Consider the following 23,198-nt stretch of genomic DNA (forward strand, 5'->3'; position numbering starts at 1 on the left):
CGATGCAATTCATTAATCGACGACGTAACACGAGTGAACGGAAGTCAGTAAGGGAACTTCTTGGATTACAATATCATCTGTTTATTGCACAACTACTCCATACGTATGTTATAAGTGGGAAAATATGTCTGTTTGTATTTGTTATCTTTATATGACGAAATTATTGAACGTATCTTAATTAAGTTTAATATGAAACTTGATTGTATTACGAGTAAGGATTTAGGCTCTGTTTTATGTTAAAAAAAATTGGAAATGAGTGAAATAGAGGATTAAAGTTTGTTCAGACTAAATCGCGGGTCACTGTTAGTACTCCTATGTTTTTTTTATAGTATTACCGGCAACTTGCTGTACTTAATACGAGTATATTACTTATTTTTATGTCAAATTTCATTATGACCCATTCCGATATTTAGTCGTGAATAAATAAAAAAAATATACAGATACCCTTTCACTTTTATTGTAGTATGTATGAATGTATGGATTAATTATTTTTATAATAAGGTATTGCAGCAAATATAAAAAAAAACTTATATAATATTTTTTAATTAAATTTATATTATGATTGTATATGTAGTTCACTTCAAAATCGCATCGCATACTTTCGCATTTAGTCCTGACTAGTTAAGTTAGTAAGTACTTAAAAAAAATATGTCGAAGTATTTACGTACATTATCTTTAATTTAAATGATTAAACTTTACTTAAGATTTTGTTCTTATCACAGAAATACAAGGGATATGCAATTATATATAGTAGTTAGATCATTTAAAGAATATAGTAAATTTCGTTACCAAAATATACTCGACTGAGAATCGAAACCTGAGCTACGTTATGTAAAACAGCATACCAATACCACTGCGTCACGATGATGGTATAACCTTAGTAACTAATAATCTATGGTAAATTGCTTACATAATCAATGACAATATAATATATACACAATAGATAATAACAATAAACGAGTACAAATGATTACAAACCAAATAATAATTAAGTTCAAGGCATTTTTTTAGATAAGGTTGATCTCTAATATGTATTAGCTATATTTATTAATGTAGCCGTATGTACATCAACGAATATTAGTAAAATTTTATTTTATTATGAGACAAACTTCCTACGATTCCATGGATTTTTTTTTATTGAATGGAAAAGAGTACCCGCCTGCGCTAACGGTTTAAGCTGGCGGGGCACCAGTGGAGGATTATAAGATGAGCATGAGGTCAGGTCAGTTAGCAGAACGTGACAAATTCACCAAGGGGGAACCGCGTGGAGATCAACCTGACATAGTACATTGCTAGTAATGAGTACATGAGTCTACATTGCTAACAATCCCCTTTTCCCCATATTCCATGGATTCACCGTGCGGGTGCCGGCTCCATCGTGTGGCAGAGAAGGAAACTCCGAGCAGGTCCCGGGACTTGTGACCCGGGTGTTGGTTTAAGGGGTCATCAACACTCGCCTTCACCGCTCGTGCTTCTTTGCCTAGTCAAATCTGGTAGAAACCTACTAGTTCTAGCTTTAGATACACGTTCTATCAGATACACGTTCCAGTATTACTTACTGTAGTTTTAGACAGAACAAGATCTTTTAGAAGATTGTAAAGTGATTTTTCTGATACCTCTCGCTTCCATTTCGTCCGCATATAAATAAACCACATAGCCATTTGTCGTCAAAAATATTAGTTCGTACCTAATATATGTTTTTTTTATTGCATGGTCTTTAAGTAAGTATATTTATTTCCCATGGTACAGTGAGCTCTACCAGATTGTTTATTTAAGACATTAAAATTAAACTATTTACACAGTGATTAAATAAATGCTATTCCATATATACAAGTATTATTTAAACATTGTGTATTTATGTCATAGATAATAATAATAAATGTTATTTTTTTTTAGAATCACAATGTATTTATTTTTTTAATTTTTATACTAATAATGTAATTTGAAATGACAATTTAAATCTTGACATTTACAAAATATTCTTGTAATTTACACGCCAAAATAATAATAATAATATCTGATCTCAGGATAATTCACACAGCGCCATCTAGACCCAAGTTAAGCTAACTAAAGCTTGTGTTATGGGTACTAGATAACTGATACAAATACATAAATTTTTTTTTTCGTAAATACATACATATTATACATAGAAAACATCCAGACCAATACAAACAATCATACTCATGAATACAAATGTTTGTGCCGTGCGAGGAATCGAACCTGCGACCATCGGTCGTAAAGCGGGTGCTAGATACATACGATAGATACGCTACACCACCGAGGTCGGTCAAAATACACGGCATATTTGGAATAATTATAATTTCAAAACCGTTATGTGTTGTGTTTTGTTTTGTTTGTGTTAGATTAAAATAAATTGAATTGTATTGAATTGAAAATAGAATTTTATCTGTATTATGTGTTTATTTAATATCACGTTAGTTCCCATAAAAACGATGTTTTGTCATCATACATCAGTGGGTCAAACATTTCAATGAGGCAATAGAGACATTCTATTCCACGATTCCACAACATTTGAAGTACATTCATATCCCTTCCTCATCCCACACTTACTCCCATTAACTTATTAACTGTTACGAGACAATACTAGAAATAAACTAGGTACAGTGGATATGGAGATTATCCTTGCATATAGATGAATAAATTAACAAAATACGCGACGTTCAAAAGACAACTTTGTATATAGTGTAGCAAGGTAGAATTTTTACTAAATCGTGCTGCGTGAGCACCTTACCTACTTCAGCTGGTAAACAGCTTGCTTTGAGATAGAGTAGATGCTTCTGTACTTTGCAACTTAGTCCTCTAGATTTTTTTTATACCATGTACGTGGCAAACAAGCATACGGCCCATCTGATGGTAAACGGTTGCCGTAGCCTATAGACAATGGTAACGCATACATACAAGGGACGTCATACAACCACGTCAACTCCGTGGCGCTTAATTTACATGGAATTATGGATTGTCACTTGACGGCCTCGGTGGTTTAACAGTTTAGCCTCTTTACTTTCAATGATTGCGAGTTCGATTCCTCGCATGGTACAATAATTTGTATTCATGAATATGATTGTTTGTATCTATTTGGATGTTTTCTATGTATATTATGTAAACCTTAAAATTCATGAGTATGATTGTTTGTATCTATTTGGATGTTTTCTATGTATATTATGTAAACATAAAAAAATGTTAGTATTTATATCAGTTGTCTATTACTATAACACAAGCTTTGCTTAGCTTGGAACTAGATGGCGCTGTGTGAATTGTCCAGCGATATTATTATTATTACTATCAGATAGGCCGTCAGTTTGTTTCCCATTCCAATAATATAAAAAAAATATATCTCTATAATATCAGTGTAGACAATAGTATATGTTATTTAGCAACAAGGTTGTATAAAATATCAGGTATTTACCTAAACACACAAAAAATGAGTTTTTCCCTGTTATATTAATTAATGCTCTAAAAAAATAGTATCTATGCGAACGAAACGGCAGTAAACGACTTTATTCGTAGATAAGATAAATCTTATATTGCTGATACCCTTTTGTGATGATGTTACATACATTATAAACACGTTGAGGATTTAACCATTTGATAACTTCCAGTTGAACGGGACGCTTTACTGTGTAGTTAGTAAGTGAACAATTTATTCTACAATTATTTGACATTAAAATAAAGTGAACCATAGACACGAAAAAAATTCTATATAAATATTATAAATCTGTATTTATTTCTTATACCTAAGTTAACTAGAACTAATTAGAAATAAAATAAAGTGAACCATAGACATGAGCCAAAAAAATCTATATAAATAATATAAACAACTTTTTTTTATTTTAATATATTTAAGTAACTGTTTTCAATTACATACTACTATTTCATATATAAGTAGGTTTTCTATAACTATCCCTAACTTCAAATGCATGGTATTAGTTGTTTAAATATAATATTTATCATATGGTGATTATGATGGTAAATAACGTAAGTATTATTATAGACTCTATCTGAATTTCATTTAAATTCAAGAAACATTGTAATTGAATACAAATGTTTGCACCGTGCGAGAAATCAAACCCACGACCATCGAAAGTAAAGCGGTGTGTTAAACCGCTTGACCACCGGGGCTGTCAATATTGTATTGTATATTGGTAATGTTTCATTTATGTTATTTTTTATACTTATATCTGGAATTTTTATTTCTTGTAGCATAAATCAAAATGGAAGCAGTAGTGTTTGACGGTAAAAGTCTAACTCTTAAGTATGAGAACAAGTTCCCTATACCCAAGTTGGTTAACGACACAGATGTCATTGTGAAGGTGGCGTACTCGGGAGTCTGTGGTACAGATCTTCATATCATTCAGGTGAGATCTCAGAATTATATAATAAAAACTAGCTATCCAGACATACTTTGTTTTGACATAAAAATTAATATTGCTATTAAAAACGTCTTTTTAAGGTAGATGGGTATATATTTTGATATATATCTATTTTTAATGCCGAATTATAAAAAGAAAATAAAGGATAAAATTTAGGGAGTGCTACCCTTATTACTTATGGTTATGATATATTGATATTCTCAGATCTACTATTTACTAAATTTTGTACTAAAATTTGTATGTATACTTAATACATACAAATATTTGTCACACAAATATCTGTTCAGTATTTCAAACAACGTGACACGAAAATTTTATACATTAAGAAGAAGATTTCTTCTGTTTTCATATTATTTTTTGTGTTTTTACATTGCATATGTGTATCATATAAATATATATTCTTTTCTTTTTTTATTTCAATTTTGTAAAGCAAAGACAATTTTATGAAAGTCTATATCGACTAAGATACCTTCTGTGTTTATATGATTCAATTAACTAATTTATTTAGTTTACGTAGTAAATTTACTGATTAAAATTATTTCTAATCTTCTTGTATAAATATTTAGTTGTTAACTATGATTATATTTGTGCTACCTTATCTCTATTTTAAGTGTAAAAAACTATACAAAAGAGATTTTAAATTAATGATATGGAAGTGGTGCATTCGCTTGCGCTAACTGTAGGTATACGCTGGTAGGGTACCAGTGGAGAATGATAAGATGAGTATGAGATCAGGTCAGGTAGCCTGTCGAGTCAAATTCACAAGGAATTTATCACGATGATTTCCAGGACAACCAACCAAGGAAACCAAGTGTTCCAGTCATCCTACATAGTAGTTAACTATCAATAATATTAGTGTACATTACTAACTCTCTTCTGTACAAAATGGTCGTGAAACGTTACCTGTTGAGAACTGTACGAAATCATCTTCGTAGCTAACTCAATCTCATCTAGTTCTGCTGACATTAACTTGGTCTGTAAGCTTTCCATTTTGAAGCTGTAATTCCATTTTGACGGTGATATTTTATGTTTAGGGCGAGTTCCCAGCTTCCAAAGAGCGACCACTTCCACTTGGTCACGAGTTCAGCGGTGAAATCTACGAGGCAGGCAAGGCATCCATCTTCAAGAAAGGACAGAAGGTCGTGGTTGACCCTAACAGGTACTTTAAACTATTCTAAACATGTTACTTGTCGGTTCCTATTTTAATATTAATAGTAACTAGCAATCGAAAGTAAAAATTGGTATATGAGAACTGGCCAAGTTAGACCTTAGGCTACAGTATATTATCCTAAGTTTTAAGAAGAAATGATATTTTATATTGTTATAAATACATTTCAGGACAGACCATTGAACTTGGCACCCATTTAGATCTCATCTCTTTTGTCGTAGAAGTCAAAAATCAAGGCATATATTATAATATTAAACTCGGCTATCATTTCACATTTATGTTTTTGATGGGATTATATATACTAACAGACCCACAAACGTTGTTTTGCTATGTAAATTAAAATAGCTTTTAAAAAATAGGGGTTGATGACAGATAGGTGAAAATTTAGGATTGCATTTATTTTTATATATATTTTAACTAGCTACTCGCCCCGGCTTCTGAAGGGTGTACATATATTATATATATAAACCAATCTATTAAAAACACCGCTTCAAAATCCGTTGCGTAGTTTTAAAGATTTAAGCATACATAGGGACAGACAGACAGCGACAGCGACTTTATATACTATGTAATGATGCGACATTATAAAAAAATAAAAAATTGAAATAATAGTTTCTAGTATTGTGTATGGAATATATTTGTCTGCAGGGCTTGTGGTCTCTGTGAGTTCTGTCGGGGCGCTAACTACCAGTACTGTCTGACGGCCGGCATCAACAGTACTATTGGAATATGGCGGAATGGAGGCTGGGCGCAGTATGTGCTCGCACCGCAAGACCAGGTCTTTGCGTTACCTAGTGGCATCACATTGGAACAGGGTAAGTTTATGAGACGAACTTCTTAGCATTCCATTCAACGTCCGGGAGCCAGCTCCATCGTGTCACAGAGAGGGAAACTCCAAGTTGTAAGTTGGGACTTGTGGCCCGGATGTAGATTTAAGGGGAACTTTGCGAGAACTATACCAGCACAATACTGAGTCTAACAGAAACTATATATATATATATTAGAATAGTCCCTAAATAAGTAGAGAGCCTGGAAATTGACATCCGGGAAGAAAAGAAAGGAAAAAAAACGTCTAAAGCAGTAACTAGCAGACTCCTACCAGATTTGACTGGACACGGAGACATACACGAGCGGTGACGGTGAGTTTTGACGTACGTCGATCATATAGAAGATTCTGGAGAGATTACGCTAGTATAGCTCTCGTTCCCACCTCGAACGCATACAAATTAACCACATAGCAATTTTTCGTTAATGTTATTTTCTACGAAAATATAAAAACGCGTTTGATAATAACAACATTCTTTTTGTACAAATCATAGGACAAATAGATATGTTATTACATTATACACAAGATAATAATATACCAAACCAACAACCAGAAAGAATACTCAGAATACTAAATCACTTTATTCAAGAAAGCAAAATGACAAATTGAAAATATGTTAACAAAATTATAATTTTATGGATCACTTCTGGTGAAATTTTGTCCAGGTTCTATAAACTATTACGACCAACCCTGGATGTGAATTAAGAAAAATATATTGTTATAATAAATAATTGTAATAATACATCTACTATATTATACAATTACTAGCTGTACCCGCGGCTTGACCCGGGTCAAATTTATAGGCTATAAATTTGACCCGGTTAATAATTTAAATAATGTGTATTAAACACGAAAGTTTAAAATTAATTATAGTCTATATGTTATTCTAATTTATAAGCTATAATACTGTAAAGTTTCATCAAAATCCGTTCAGTAGTTTTTGCGTGAAAGAGTAACAAATATCCATTCTTACAAACTTTTGCATTTATAACATTAGGGTACTGGCACTAGTAGTCGGCCCCGCACCAGTACTCAGCCTTTTTCGGTTTAAAACCAATAGGAATAGCGCTATAACAGAAAATACCTAACCAAATTATTTTAAATAGCTTCTATGACTTCTCATTGCTAGAATTAAATCCAAACATAATAGCTACGTGGCTGCGAAGTACATTAAATATGAATCTATTTCGACGTCATCGGCTGACGAGGCGACATGCGGCGTGCGCGCCATTTTTTTATTAGTGAGAAGCGTTCACAGAAATGGTAATTTATTTCATTTTTTTGTTAATTTTAGGCCACATTGTATTAAAATTTACATTAATTAAGACTTTTGGCATTGTAATCAATGAAAAGTATCATGTTTTTCTTAAGAATTATTAAATAATGAAGTGGCCGACTACTGGGTCCCATTTTTATATACATTATCTAGTACTCAACCACCCTTGGCTGACTACTGGTTTTAACGCTGTTTGTCAAAAACCCAATAGTCGGCCACTTAAATAGTTAGAGTTTGTTACATGGCTGAGTACTGGTGACAGTAGACCCAGTGTTCAATCGTCCATATTTAAATTTTTTTTTATATAGTTTTTTATACAAAAAAAGAAAAAAAGCAGCTCTAGATTCTACCAAAAGTAAAGTGAAGGAGACTACAAAGAAGAAAAATTATGATTATGATAAGGAATTGAGCGTAAAATACACAAAGACAGGCTGTGATTTAGTGGAAATCAAAACAAAATAAAATTAAAATTCTCAGTAATATACTTCTATATCCTGAAACTCCTGACACAGAAACCTGTAAGGAAGATAAGCTCCTAAAAAATTGTTAATCGGCGACTTTTAGAAAGAAAAAGAAGAACTTGAAATCTTTTTAAATACTGATGTTACTAAAGAAGTTTCCGACTGATTTAAATATAAGTTAGATAGGTATTTGATTGTTGTGATTGTTAGGGCACAGTTAAGTCCTTTTAGTTTCTATGACCGGACTAATTATTTATTAATGTTCTTAATCTTTAAGCTTGAAACTATTGATCTTAAGAGAGGCTGACCACTGGTGGCAATATGGCTGAGTACTAGTTTTTGGCGGCTAAGCACTGGTGAAAAGTGCCTTATTTTGTTAAAAAGTATTTTTCACTTTATTAAAGGATAAATTTGTAATTTTTGTTAATTTTGTAACAAAGTTTAATAAATTAGTAAGTTAAATTATACAAAAGACTTTCAATTTAATCTTTCTAATATTTTCTTATATAAGTTTGAACCCAGACTTACCACTAAAAGGCTGACTACTGGTGCCAGTACCCTATATTATATTAGGATAAGATTTGTTTAGTGAGAAAAATAAACCAAACAAAACAAAACACAATCGTCCGATACATAAATCCGGAGATTAAAGATATCAAATTCAAATTCAAATTCAAAATATCTTGATTCATGTAGATCTATTACAGACTCTTATGATATGTCAAATCTACCGTCAGTTCGGAATGATTTCAAGATGAGAAGAACTGACAAGAAATACAGCTCGTATTTTTTTCAAATAATAGTGGGACATATTTATTATAATACACAGTCATTAAAATTCAAATTTGGGAGAATAGAGTAACCACCAGCATATGCTATCGCAAAGAACAAAAAATTTAATCAGTGTTCACAACCTGAACAGACCAGTCCCCACAAGCAGCACCCGTTTTTATCTTTTTTGGAGGATTAATAATAAGATTTATTTTAAGTAACGCATCAAATATAAACCTTATTGTTTAATAGACTTTGATGTCGTTTTTTAACACTCTTTAACTCCCTCTCTGCTTGCAGCTGGTCTGTGCGAGCCGTACTCGTGCGTGTCCCACGGCTTCGACCGCGCTGCACCTTTGTCTGTTGGACAGAAGATACTAATTGTTGGAGCCGGTATTATTGGTGAGTGTTAGCTAAATTACAGATCGTATTAAAAATACTAAATAAAATCCCTTTACAATTCACACTGCGCTATCTTGTCTCAAAATACCCATAGTTCAAGTTCTGGTTATTTTGAGACAAGATAGCGCAACTTGAACTATGGGTATTATAATACTGATAGAAATACTTGAATACATTTTTGTAAATACGACAAAGCAATACAATCCATACTCATTAATACAACTATCTGCATTGTGCGGGAATTAAACCCGTTATATTAGGGAGTAAAGCAGTGATGAACCACCGTACCTACCAGCAAGATTATTACAACTTTTATTTATTAAAAAAAAAATTATAATAAAGTAATATCAGAAACGTACCTCAGAAATATACCTCATCGAGTTTGTGCCTTTTGACTTTTCTTGCGAACTCATAGTAGAAAATAACAACTTTAAAAAGTATTTTATCAACGTAATAATATGAAATTGTTTATTCAGTAAGATTTTTATATAAATACAATATTGTCATACCTTTATGTACCTTAGAAATCACGAAATACCTAGATCCAGCTATACTGAAAGGCTATCTCCCAAAAGTATATTTTGGGAGATAGCCTTATTGACGCAGTAATAGAGAGTTTCATGGTACATTCTGGAAAAATTAATGAAAAAACAACTTAATCGCATTTGTTTTATGCAACTATAATAGCAAACAAGTTGGTGATCTACTTGTTAAGATCGACTATAGACCTACCTATACATGTCTATAGTCGACGGTAACTATTTTACTATATTACAACAGACATCACAAAATATTCTCCGTAGTACCCAATACGTTGCCAATTCTTATGCCTCCGTACCCATCAATTTCTCTGACATATCTCACCAAGCAGAAGATTTGTTAAGCAAGTAGCTGACGGCAGAATATTATCCACTAAGACAGAAGTTAAAATGTAACATAATTTTGCGTGACTTCACATAAGGAGTATTGTATGGAACCATACATATATATCCTTATATATACACCCATTTTATAACCACCACACCACATTCCTTACAAAATAAATAATTTCATTTCATTTCGAAACGACTTTGTACAGTATTGTACACGAGTTGCTATCAGCTCGTGTCCATGGCTAGTGCAACCTAGTCGAAACGTCGAAAGAGGTAAAAATCTTTATTTGCCATAAAATTACAAGTTCGTGTTAAGATCCGGATAATAATATAAATAATGTATATTAAACACAAAAGTTTAAAAATGACTTTGAACTGTCTTCTAGTATAGTTATTTTGTAATAATATTACATGGTAACAATAATAAAATAACATATTAAAACCACAGACTCTTAATTTCCATACAGATAACCCGTTAGTAGCAACCTGTTTTCCCTAATAATAGTTATTGTATCTTATCTATGGTGCCACCCATTTATCAGGCTATCAAGAGCTCAGGTCATCATTGAGAATAATAACATAACAAGAAATATGAACACCATACACTTGTAGTTTAGTGAAAAACATGTAACAAACTAACTATGTACCTATGGAAGTAGTGTAGGTATTATTATAAATATACATTAAATAAATAAATGTATTATTATAATCGATACTACCGAGAATAAATAATAATACATATTAAAATTAAAATAATTAATAATGGTATTATTATTAAGTCAGTAGCAACTAACTTACATAGTATAAAAAAAAGTGGCCCCCGCTGTCTATTCGCTTATATATTTTAAATTACGTAATGGATTTGATTCAGTTTTAATGCAGCAATAGATGGAGTGATTCAAGAGGAATAAATACAAATAAACATGTACAATACATGTATTTCAAAGATTTGTAATGCATTCGTGCAAAGTAAAAAAATAACTACTATTTATTAAAAGATATGAATTATTACGGTACACGTAATACATAAATATAAAAATTTAAATAGGGGGGGGGGGGGGATAGTTTTTATTTTGCTCTAAAAATGGATCTACTAATACCAAAGTCCAATTATTAATCCCCTCTACTTATCACATCATTTCCATAGAGTTCCATATGAAACGTAAAGGAAAATTTCTGATAATTCCACAGTAGCCATAAAAAGCATCGTGTAAAGCAAGGAGCATCAACTAGTGTTATATAAGTATAAAGATATAATAATTGTGCCTTATCATTGGATTATTATATGTTTATTACTGTATGTCATGTTTCACGATAACAACTTTATTATTATGTAGTGTTATGACATATGATATAATATTATTTAAACACATGAAACACTGAGGAAGTATGTAATCGCCCTTTTAAACAATTTAAGTGTTCCAAACGCACAGATACAATGGCATGTCAACACGCTTAACATGTCTATATGTTGCTGGGTAACTCAGAACATTAAAATTTGAAATTTCGTAAATATTTATACTTATAGTTAATAAAACACACGGGATCTTACCACAGTTTATTTTGATTGAAGAAAAAATTAAGAAAATTAAAGAAAAATTCAGTTCACACGTGATCATGGCGGTTGACACACTGCCGAAATATCGGGAACTGAATAAAAAAAACGTGGTAAGATCCCGTGATTTTTACTAAAGATACGTATAACGACAGTGTCAAATTTAAAACAGTATATTCGTAATCATTATCAATTTGAATTCAGGAATAAAATTAGGATAAATTTCGGGCCTTCTTGAAGACTGTGCTGTACCTCTACAAGTCCTCAGGAAGGCAAGGCATGAGAAGTTCATATAGAGATATCATATCATAGATCCTTAGCTTGTTTGCCATTTCATTTTTATAAACAAAATCCCAAATCAAAACAAAAAATATTTATTCATAAATCACCTTCCGACCTCAATTGTACGTCATAATTTTTTTATCACTTACCTACCGTCTCGCTGGCTTACGTCAGTTGAGAAGAACTGGTAAAATCTTATAATTTTCTCCAATATTTTAGGATAATTAAGTCTCCATCAGAAAAAATATTTAATTTATATCTATATATATATGAAGGATAGTTTAAAATATTAGGAAATGCATCCATAACACCATTAAATTAATTGTAGTATTAACTTAGTTAAGTATGAAAGAATGAGTGAATGTCATAAGAGTGTTGAGTGAAAAGGAGTGATTGAGAGAATGGACTATTATCAAGAACATGTTAAAAAGAGGAAACGACGTGTTACTATTAAAAAATATTTTGTGTTAATAAAAAGACGAAGAACGAGCTACCGGAATTTATTCAAAAGTACACAAAAATATGTGGGAACATATATATAAAATCTCCACATATATGTTAAAGTGTTAGTTGCCATACTCCTCCAAAACAACAGATAAATGTAAACGCACACTCATTAATGTTTTACCTTAACTAAGTAATTGTAATAACATCATAAATATAATAACAGATGCGCTTTTATAAACATACTTATGTTTTTATTACATTAAAAAAAAGATAAAATTTACATAATAGCATTGTAATCTCTGACATACATATATTTTATATTTATTTTGTAACAACTGGTCTTCTACAGTGAAATGGCCCTAAGTCGCTCATATCACGCTAAACATAAAACAGTAGTCATAATTTCTATTCTCTATATATGCAAAGTTTTCCCTCCCATATGTCCTATTCAACCGGGGATCACAATTAGGACAGCCAGAGCTGAGGTTCGAATCGCACGTACACTGAAATTGTATCCTGTCTGAAGACAGGAATTTACTGTCAGCTGCGTCATAAAGACTTCAGCAGAATTGTAGTGCCTTCTACACTTGCCTTGGATTATGACATTTTAATGGGTGAATCTCTAGAGCTGAGTTCGGTCGACTTAAAACTCAATCGATCGGAATAATTTCGACTTCAACAGATTTCAGTACCTTCTGCACTTGCCCTATATTACGATATTTTATTAGGTGATTTTTTTGAGCTGAGTTCAGTCGTCTTAACCCGCCATCCATCGGAATATTTTTTTTTTTATTTATATACTCTTTTGCACCAGACATACATATATTACAAGAATAATAACATAGTAACAAGGTACAAGCTAGTTGTTGCTAAAAGACAGGTGATAGGATAATATCGGCAAAAGAAATGAATAATAAACAAGACAAGTTAAATAAAGACAATATGTATATATAAATATTAAAAGACATATAATGATGCTAAATCGTATTGCTAACCACTTGGAAATGATACTCACGGTATTGTATTTGTTACAGGAAATCTATGGGTGACAACACTCCACCATCACGGCCACAGAGACGTCACAGTATCCGAGATGAATAAGTCCAGATTAGAAATAGTGAAGAGATTAGGTCAGCATACAACAAACAATACAAAATTACAATAGATAGCTTTTGGGATCTAAATACAAAATATCAATATTTTAATTGTAGTCACTATTCTATAGTCGCAATTGATTTTTTTTATACTATGATGGTGGTAAAAAATCTTACCATGACACATCAACACCATGGTCGGTTATTTACTATTTGCAATAGATGCAGAAAATCAGTACCATGTACCATTATAAAGGTATTTTTTTGATGGAACAATATAGAATGATCGACCCGCCTGCGCTAACGGTATTCGCTAGTAGGGCTCCAGTGAAAGATGATAGGATGAGCCAGGAAAGGAAGCTAGGAATTAACCAGGATGATTTCCAGGGACAGCGTGGAAGACAATCCATTGCTGCACCATATCTGGTGGAGTTGTGCAGCAATGGTCCGGTTTGATGTTGATTTTTTTATGTTACTAAACGATGGGCGTGTATCGCCCTTGAAATAAATTCATTGAAATATTTTTTTGTAAATAAATAAATTATATTTTTTCAGAAACCGGTTACAGACTCGTCACGCCCGATGTGTTGGCTTCGGAAACGATACAATACGATGTCATTATTGATTGTACTGGTAAGTACCTATTTTTTTTTTATTGCCATCATCATCTTACCATCCTTATCATAGTCATTACCATCTCTTCTATCTCACGTCCTATAGATTCCCTTGCCATTTTTAAGGCCGTGGGGCTTCTAATATGCTATGAATTATAAAGGTGCCTTTTTTCATTAACAGGCGTGGGTAAAGTGATGGAGATCTCCTTCAATTACCTTACTCCAGGAGGTAAATATGTGCTGTTTGGATGCTGCCCGCCAGCTCACCAGGCTTCGTGAGTATAATCCTTATTTTAAACATTCAATTTTACCTGCGACTTTATTCGCGTGGCCTGAAATAACTTGTTTGACAAAATTAAAAAGAAGGTATTCCTTGATGATATTTCATTGTACATATACTAGAAATAATCATACTAAATTGAAATTAGCAACCGTCTGTTGTACAAATGAGCAGCTTTCAAGATATCATGTCTTCACGACAGTCCCATCGGCTCTTACTTTAACTAGGATGTTATTTCAATTTCAAATTTCAATACCATTACCTTTAAAACGGATTCATTGCTTACAAAGGAAACGGTTTTATGGCAGAAATAAATTATACAGAGGTTTATACTACGACTTTATACAGTTGTTCATAATAACAATAATAATATCCCTGGACAATTCACACAGCGTCATCTAGCCCCAAGCTAAGCAGAACTTGTGTTATGGGTACCATACACCTGATATAAATACTTAGATACTTTTTTTTTTGTAAATACAGATATAATACAGGTACATTAAAAAATCCAGATGCAAAAAATTATACTCATAAATACATCTGTTTGTACCCGTAAATTTCATGGTTATCTGTTTTCATTTGTTTTCAGAGTGAATCCGTTCCAGATATACAATAAGGAACTGACTCTGATCGGTGTAAAGATTAACCCATTCAGTTTCCCGAAGGCGATTGGATGGCTCAATGCGATGGGTGGAAGGTAACTTAATATTGTTATATCTATAAGGTTATACGATTTGTATAAGTTATGTATAAGTTGCTAATTTACAGGACATTTCTTTTTTTTTGTATGGTAGGCGTTAAGTCCTCCAAATGTACCTCTTTTATTGTGTGCATTAAGGTTAAGTAAATAAATAGTGTAATAATATTTGCAAACAATTCATTCATTTATTTTGAAGTATCTGCAAGATCAAGAAGAAAATAAAATATTGGTTTTTAGTTAAAGAGATAATAAAAAAAGAAGAATTACAAAATTTGTAATTATTTTTGATTACTCTATGGATTAAATCGTTTTTTTTTTTCAGGTATCTGGACTACCACAAGCTAGGAGTGAAAACATACGCTCTGTCTCAATACCAAAATGCTTTGGACGATCTGAAAGTAGGAAATATTGCTAAGGCTGTGTTCAAAATCAATTAATTTACTTTTATAATAAATATTTACTTACCTTTTTTCTGCCAAATACCTACTTGTGTGTTTTATTGTTTATCCTTTCTACATGTCCCTAATGTGTTAAAAGAATAACTAAATTGTGACAATCCCTATAACAATGTTACCACTGTAATAATAAACCGACCAAAACGAGGCTCTCGTGACCACCTGCCCCCTCGCTATTTGTAAATATGTCATCTTTACAAATAGCATAACTAATTACTATGTTCGTTTCAGTTATCTTCAGTCTTAATTAGATACACCCAGTTTGTTCGGCATAAAGTTGACCGTTCAGTTTTGTGGGTGTAAAAGCAATTACCAGTCCATATTTTAAGATGGGTATATGGACCCATCGACAGTTTAAATCAATATAGTTTCGTAATTATTAGAAAATGTATTAGTAGAACTTTTATACACGTTTTTGCGTCTCGAGAACTGATTAACCCGGGTAATATCGCAGATCAGACTTATTATAATGAATACTCTCCTCTGTAGAAAAGTTTCTTTCATTCGTTACGGAAAATCAAAAACATATCTATTTACTTTATGCCTGCAATAGCAAACTGTGCACCTTGTATTGTATCTGAAAACTTTGCACCTTGTATTGTATCTGCAAACTTCGCAATTTCAAAAAGATCAGGCATAATCGCAAAATGTCAATAATAATCTCTTTAAAATATTAGATAATTGCTGATTTAAACATAATTAAATTGTTCATAAATGAGTTAATATGGGTAATCGCAAATTAGGAAATACTTCTTCACGTCGTTTTAATTTATATAATTAACAGTCTAAAAACAGTAAGACCCTTGATATTGTAATAACTAAATGACATATTTAGTCATTTAGTTATTACAATATCAAGGTCTTACTGTTCCACGAAAAATTGCAAGGAGAAATGTCAAAGTCAATGAATGTGTCAATGTCAAAATTGTTAATTCAAAAATTACTTATCTCTTCACTTCTTTACTGTTATTGTTTCGTGTTTATTGATTTTTTAACAAAAAGTTGCTATTAATTAAACTTAATTTAAACAGTTTATATATAGAAAGTGTATCAAAAATTATAGGTTATTCTATACACTTTAAACTTTGCGCTATAGTTTGCTTCAATTAAGTGCTCTGCCAGTAATCAGAAAACCTTTGTAATTTTTCTTGTCCTGTTTTTTTTTGTTGAATAAAATTGTTAACAAAGTGATATAAAATGCTTCCAAGATCGTATTATAACGAGCAGGATCTAAGAAAACGGCAAATAGATACATTGAAAATCTTCAACGACCACGTAATAGAAATCGATGAGAATTCCGAGTACAGTGTGGAATTTACTGCAGATGGCAAAAATATGAGCTTAAACGTTGTACTAAGCCCCGAATTTCCCAATGAGAACCCTTCTATATATGTGAATCCCGCTGTACTACATCCATGGATTGCAGAGAACTCGAATCAAATTGTCGGAGCTCCTGGCCTTGTTAATTACAGCTTGCATTCTGATTTAGGACGTGTAGTTCAAGCTATTATACGTGAGTTTCAAAGGTCGTTGCCAAAATTACCAAATGATGATAAATGTAATGATACAAGTCCACAATCACAAGTTAGTGTCCAATCGTTGATGTTTCCAGAATTAGAGGAGTTTAATATTGATGAATTGCAGGAAATATTAGAGAATCCAGATTTACAGGTAATTTCATATAATAATAATACCCCTGGACAAATCACACATCATCTAATCCCATGCACTTAGCTTGGGACTAGATGATGTGTGAATTGTCCAATCTAGTCACAAGCTAAGTAGAGCTTGTGTTATAGATACTATATAAGTATATATATATACTTCTATATTCTACTAGGTTCTTATTGTAAATACATGTCAATATAATATTATTTAACTTCCTGTGTTATGACTATTTTTCAATTTCAATGCATTGATGTATGCATGTACGTTAGCACTAGGATATTGTTAGTCATTATTATAGTCAATTGTACACTATATTTAAGGTAAGAGTAAAAAATAAACAAAATATGGAAAACAAAATTAATTAAATCAGTGCTAATACAGGTTTAGTTTAATGTGATAATGTCAACATACATACTATGGGTACATATGAATATAAATGGATAATATGATGAGGGTATTTGTAATTCCCCCAGCATACAATATTTGTTTGTTTATTAACTCTTTATTGGACCAGAAATGAATTACAAAGAACATAAATCAGAGTAATGTAGTACAAAAGGAGATTTTGTCACATAAGTAGTCCTTCCAGACAACCTATACTGGAGAAGAAAAATATGATTAAATTTATTTAAAACTGGATGAGTGTAGCTGCAAATGTCTTCATTATATGTATATACCTTTTTTTATGTTTCCACTAATATTTATTTTGTTTGTTTATATTTTTAGTTCTCATGTTAAGTGAATTATTTGTAATTCATAATGGGAATAAATGTCTAATACCCAAAAATGGACAATAATTAAGCAAGTTGAGGGAGGCTGTTACCCACATGGCACTATATATAACATTTCAACTGTTAGCTGTCAAAATGACATTAAGGTCCATTTGTGAGAACAATTAGAGGACTTCTCACAGATGGTGGTTTGGGCCTATCGGTGGAGTATCCAATATTTTTATAACCACAGTTTCAAATGCTCCACAGATGGGGCTTTAGTATCTAACTCCAATAATTGCAGATGAGAGGATAAAGAAACCAAAATAATTGTATGGAAAATAAAGCTTAAATAATTATTTATTTACATATTTTTCAGGACAAATTATTAGAAAATAATCCACAATTAATACAATTGGAGTTGGAGACTGAGGAAATTATGAATAGCATTGAACACATCGCACAGGACAACATCGCAAAACAACAGTCTTTGGATGATTTGAAGACGGAAGTGATTGACCGAATCTCAACAATTGTTCAGATGAAGATGAACTGTGAGGAGTTGCATCGCAAATATCAGAAGCTGGCAGACATGTACGACCCTCATCGCATCAGGGATTGCTTGAAGGTTGCTGCATTGCAAGCAGATGAGGATGCTGAGAATATAGCAGAAGATTTCATTTTAGGTATTTTTAACATTATACCTTAATTATTAGGAAAATAACTTAATTTCCAATAATCATTGCACATAAAAATATCTACAAGCTTACTATTAATATATGCTCAGTGGTCTAAAGGTTGTATTTACGTATATAAGTAGCACACCCCCTTAGTTATTCCAAAGGTTGAGGTATATAACTTTCTCATTGACATAGGTTAAAGATTTCTAAATTTAGTAATGACATATTGCTCGTTACAAACGTATATAAGTATACTTGTTGAGTGCAATGATGGCTCGGTCTGGTCTGCTTGTGGGGACTGGTCTGTTCAGGTTGCGAACACTGATTAGATTTTTTAAATTTTTTTCTATATAGCATATGCTGGTGGTCACTCTATTCTCACAAATTTGAATTTAAATGAAACAGTATTATTGTAAATATGACCAATTTACAAAATAATGTATCTATGTATTTATATCAGTTATCTAGTACCCATAATACAAGCTTAACTTCGGACTAGATGCCGCTGTATGAATTGTTCTAAGATATTATTATAATCTGGAAGTTGGAAAGATGCTTTGTTGTGTGTTCCTGCATCATGTTTTAATGAGTCTGCCCATCTAAAAATTTTATTTTTTTTGTAGATCAGAAATATCGTACGTAATATATATATGTCTAAATATATTAGAGTTTAATATATCTTTATAAAAAAAAACTAATATTATCATCTCTTTTAGGTAAAATGCCAGTTGAAACATTTATCACCAAATTTTCTGAGAAAAGAGTCTTAGGACAAGCAAGGAGGACCAGGGAGGAGAGACTAGCTCACCAGCTTGCACAGCTTGACAAGGCTACGACATAAACACTCATTAAAAGCTGTTTAAATTAAAAGATTAAAAGCGTAACAAAATAATTTTGTAATACGGAGCGGGAATCGATTCATAATTTGATATAGTACAACACTGTACGAAAAAACTTTGTACCAAGATATTAGTTTAGTGTACGAATTTTCATATTGTATAAATTCGCAATGGCACAATTACGATCTTTGTAATCGAATACAACTATTATGTATTCATGAGTGTTTGTATTGGTGTGGACGTTTTTCTATTTATATTGTATATGTACTTACCAAAAAGTATTTAAATATATTTAATAGTTATACTCATAGTACGAGTTGTACTTTGCTTGTGATCTAATGGATCTGTGTTATATGTCTAAATGACTTAATGAATTCCGTTATCATTAGTATGCGTGAGAACACAAATATTCAGTGGGCAAACCTGACCGCCGCTACTAGCGACCAAACTATCACACCGAACAGTCAACACTAGGCTTCCTATATTCAAACTCTATTCATTGCCTGATGATGTGTCATTTAGAGGCCAAACGCGTCACAATGTGTAGCATCGTATAACCATCGAAAATTGGGACACTAATGGGAAAACTCTTCCAATGGTGGTGGTCAGGTTTCCGCGCAATATATTTGTGGTCTCACACATGGTAATGGTAGCGGAATCTATCAAATACAAAACCTTCAAGTAAAATAAAAGTTATTCGATGAAATGATATGTCGAAGGTTATTTATCTATTCAGTAATTGTACGAATTAAATATATTCTAATATTAAAAAGATATACTACTAAAAAAAGCTGATTTCGTTATGAGATTATAAAGCTTTGGGACACTGCACCCATTTAAGAAATTCTTCTCTGTTTGAAAGGTACATCATCCCAGAATGATGTAGACTATATATTATGTTAACACATTGATAGCCACGCTAATTTTGAGAAATCGAGCCAACATCATAATTTGATTTAATCACATTATATTATTTAAAAAAATCTATTCTACTCAATAGTTAAAAAGCATAAAAAATGTTTGTAAAACTTTCCACTAACATTAAATTATTGTTGTGTCTTGAATTTGGACTATTATAATATTAAGAATTATATTTTTTAGTTTTTTAATAAATTTCCTGTCCATGCAAGCCTGCATGATTGCTTTGATTTTTTATTTTTCCAAAAGTCACCTATAGACATTAACACAGTTTAATCGTAGCTGCATAATAAATTGGAAACACACTATTGAGATATCCCGTAGTTCGTAGACGTGTTAACATATATAAAACTCACAAAGTTCGAGCCCGAACGAAATCGGGGGCGGGCAACTACTATCCTATGAAAGTAGTATAAATTTATAAAATTAGAGATGTAAGAATCGAGAAACCTGGCGTGTTATTGTTAAATATATATTGTTATTGAAATAATATATACTCACCGTCTCATGAATATCGTTGTTACTTAGCCGTAATTTTTGTAACTTATTACCATATTACTATTAAAGACTTTTTCAATTATAATTGTATTGTTAATTTTCTATTCTCATAAACCCTAAATATGGGGGGGAAAGGGATTGTTAGTAATGTGGACTCATGACCCCATTACTAGCAATGTACCATGTCAGGTTGACCTCCATTGGAAACCATCGTGATAAATGCCTGGTGAATTTGTCACGATTTCTGACCTCATGTTCATCTTATCATCCTCCACTGGTGCCCCGCCAGCGTAAACCGTTAGCGCAGGCGGGTGCACCATTCCATTATCATCCATAAAAAAAAAACCCTAAATATGTACGAATAAATAAAATTCATGTGCCTGTTTATGACTTCAAATTAACAGCTTGTCATTAAATGTATATAAAAGTGTATACAACAGTACATTAAAAAATTGTCTGTCTCTCTGATCTTTCTAATGTCTGAAACTGCTGTCCCAATTTTGACGGTACTTTCACTCGCAGATAGCAAATTTTGTAAGGAAAAACCTAGAAGTTTTAAGTAACTTTTATTTTAATAACAAGTTTAGTTCCACTAGGCTAGTAAAATCATAAAAATCTACTTTAACACTAATCAATTCTGAGTGTATATTGTTCTTATCACTAATCCCTTAGCCCTCCCCCTACTAATAAACCCTGTTACAGTACCAAAATTGAAATTAATTTTAGAAAAGTTAAGGTGGGTACTAAAAAAAGTGGGTAAAAGGTTGGCAAACACTGGTCTAGTCAGTATCAATGAAACAAAAACATTTTATTACTTTTTTATTGGAACAAAAATCTACAAACATTACGGATATAAGTATAAGATACATAATTATAAAGTTGTACAAAAATAAATAATATATAGCGTGAGAATACTAACATAATACATCGCACATAATATACAGTCCAAAACGTTAAATATGAGTATAAACAGGTTTAAACACAATATAATTTGATGGCCAATTTGATCATATATTAAAATGAACTATATTTCATTAGAGTAAAGATTCGTGACCCCACCAATTGAATCCCCATCTAGTTTGAAAAACTCTGGTGAACGCTAAACTGTTGCCTTACTCCCTTATTTATAAAAATATCAAATGGCTGAAAATCCAGTTTTTGCTATTAGTTCAACAGCAAAAACTGATCTTTCGTTTAAAGCTACTGTCATTATTTATTAGTTAGAAAACTCTGTAATAAGTACTTGTATATATATATATTGGACAATGTTATACACATTTAGGCTTTGATTTGGACTATTATGCGTGTAGAACCTAGGCTACTAGAGTAGCTCTAGAAGTCAAGCTCCTGCCAGATATAATATTAAGTATATTTGTTTTTTTTTAATAACTTTAATTATTTCATATATAAATGTATGCACTTATACAAATGATTTCGATATTCACGCGTGTAACATATAGTTTATATAATGTGATACATTAAAAAAGCTGAATTACAAAACTAAGATCACACACTTAAACGATAAAACTAAATACAAACTACAATACAAAATGGATGGAATCATACAGTCTACGAGAGATGCGCCCAGTTGCCAATTGTTAATTTAAAGCCATTTTTTATATAATACTAGTCACTACCGCGACTCTTTATTATTGTTATGCTTGGTGTTGTCGAGTTGAAATTTTTAAAATTCCCTATACATATAGATACCTACGTACATGAACGTGCCCAGTACATGGTATAAGGAGGGAGGCAAGTCAGAGTTCTGTAGGGCAGGTCCGCTGAGGTTTATTTATTTTTCATTTTGTATATACTTTTCAAAAGTTAACGCATATTTAAATCGTGCAATTTCCAGGAGGGGGCAGCTGTCCTTCTCTGGTCCCACCTCCTGGGTACGCTCATACAAAAATAAACATTATTTAAATAAACATATTCCAAATCACCTTCCTACAGTTTTAACTATTGTAACGATTGTAAATTAGGATAAATTAATTTATAATAATGGGAAACTTTGACACACAATTTTCAGCTCTGTCTCTTTGTTTTAAAATAGTTTATTTCTTTCGAGACGATAATATTAAATAAAAATATTTAATTATACGAGTTTTATACAATTATAATAATCTGATTATTCATTATACCATTAATTTGGAGTCGGCGGAATGATTCAAACAATTCTAATATTTATAAAATATATTTTATCTACTGGGCACTTTCAATTTGGAATGGGAGATTCATTAATTATACAATTAAATACATTATAAAAAATACAAAAATAAATGACTGAACAT

General features: G+C 31.8%; 2 protein-coding genes across 2 annotated transcripts; both read left to right on the forward strand.

Moving 5' to 3' along the window:
- Positions 1-4,227: 4,227 nt before the first annotated feature.
- On the forward strand, positions 4,228-15,576 carry LOC131851298 (D-altritol 5-dehydrogenase-like). Its single transcript, XM_059201783.1, has 9 exons — positions 4,228-4,376; positions 5,426-5,550; positions 6,208-6,374; positions 9,194-9,295; positions 13,486-13,581; positions 14,101-14,178; positions 14,341-14,434; positions 15,029-15,136; positions 15,462-15,576. Exons 1-9 carry the CDS (start codon positions 4,233-4,235, stop codon positions 15,574-15,576), a joined length of 1,029 nt encoding a protein of 342 aa, XP_059057766.1. The 5' UTR covers positions 4,228-4,232.
- A 977-nt stretch (positions 15,577-16,553) lies between these two features.
- On the forward strand, positions 16,554-19,522 carry LOC131851280 (vacuolar protein sorting-associated protein 37A-like). Its single transcript, XM_059201763.1, has 3 exons — positions 16,554-17,265; positions 18,352-18,658; positions 19,369-19,522. Exons 1-3 carry the CDS (start codon positions 16,792-16,794, stop codon positions 19,491-19,493), a joined length of 906 nt encoding a protein of 301 aa, XP_059057746.1. The 5' UTR covers positions 16,554-16,791; the 3' UTR covers positions 19,494-19,522.
- Positions 19,523-23,198: the final 3,676 nt, after the last annotated feature.

This window comes from Achroia grisella, unplaced genomic scaffold (assembly GCF_030625045.1).
Source record: "Achroia grisella isolate CSIRO2021 unplaced genomic scaffold, CSIRO_AGI_Agris_v1 utg782, whole genome shotgun sequence".
NCBI classification, from domain to species: domain Eukaryota; kingdom Metazoa; phylum Arthropoda; class Insecta; order Lepidoptera; family Pyralidae; genus Achroia; species Achroia grisella.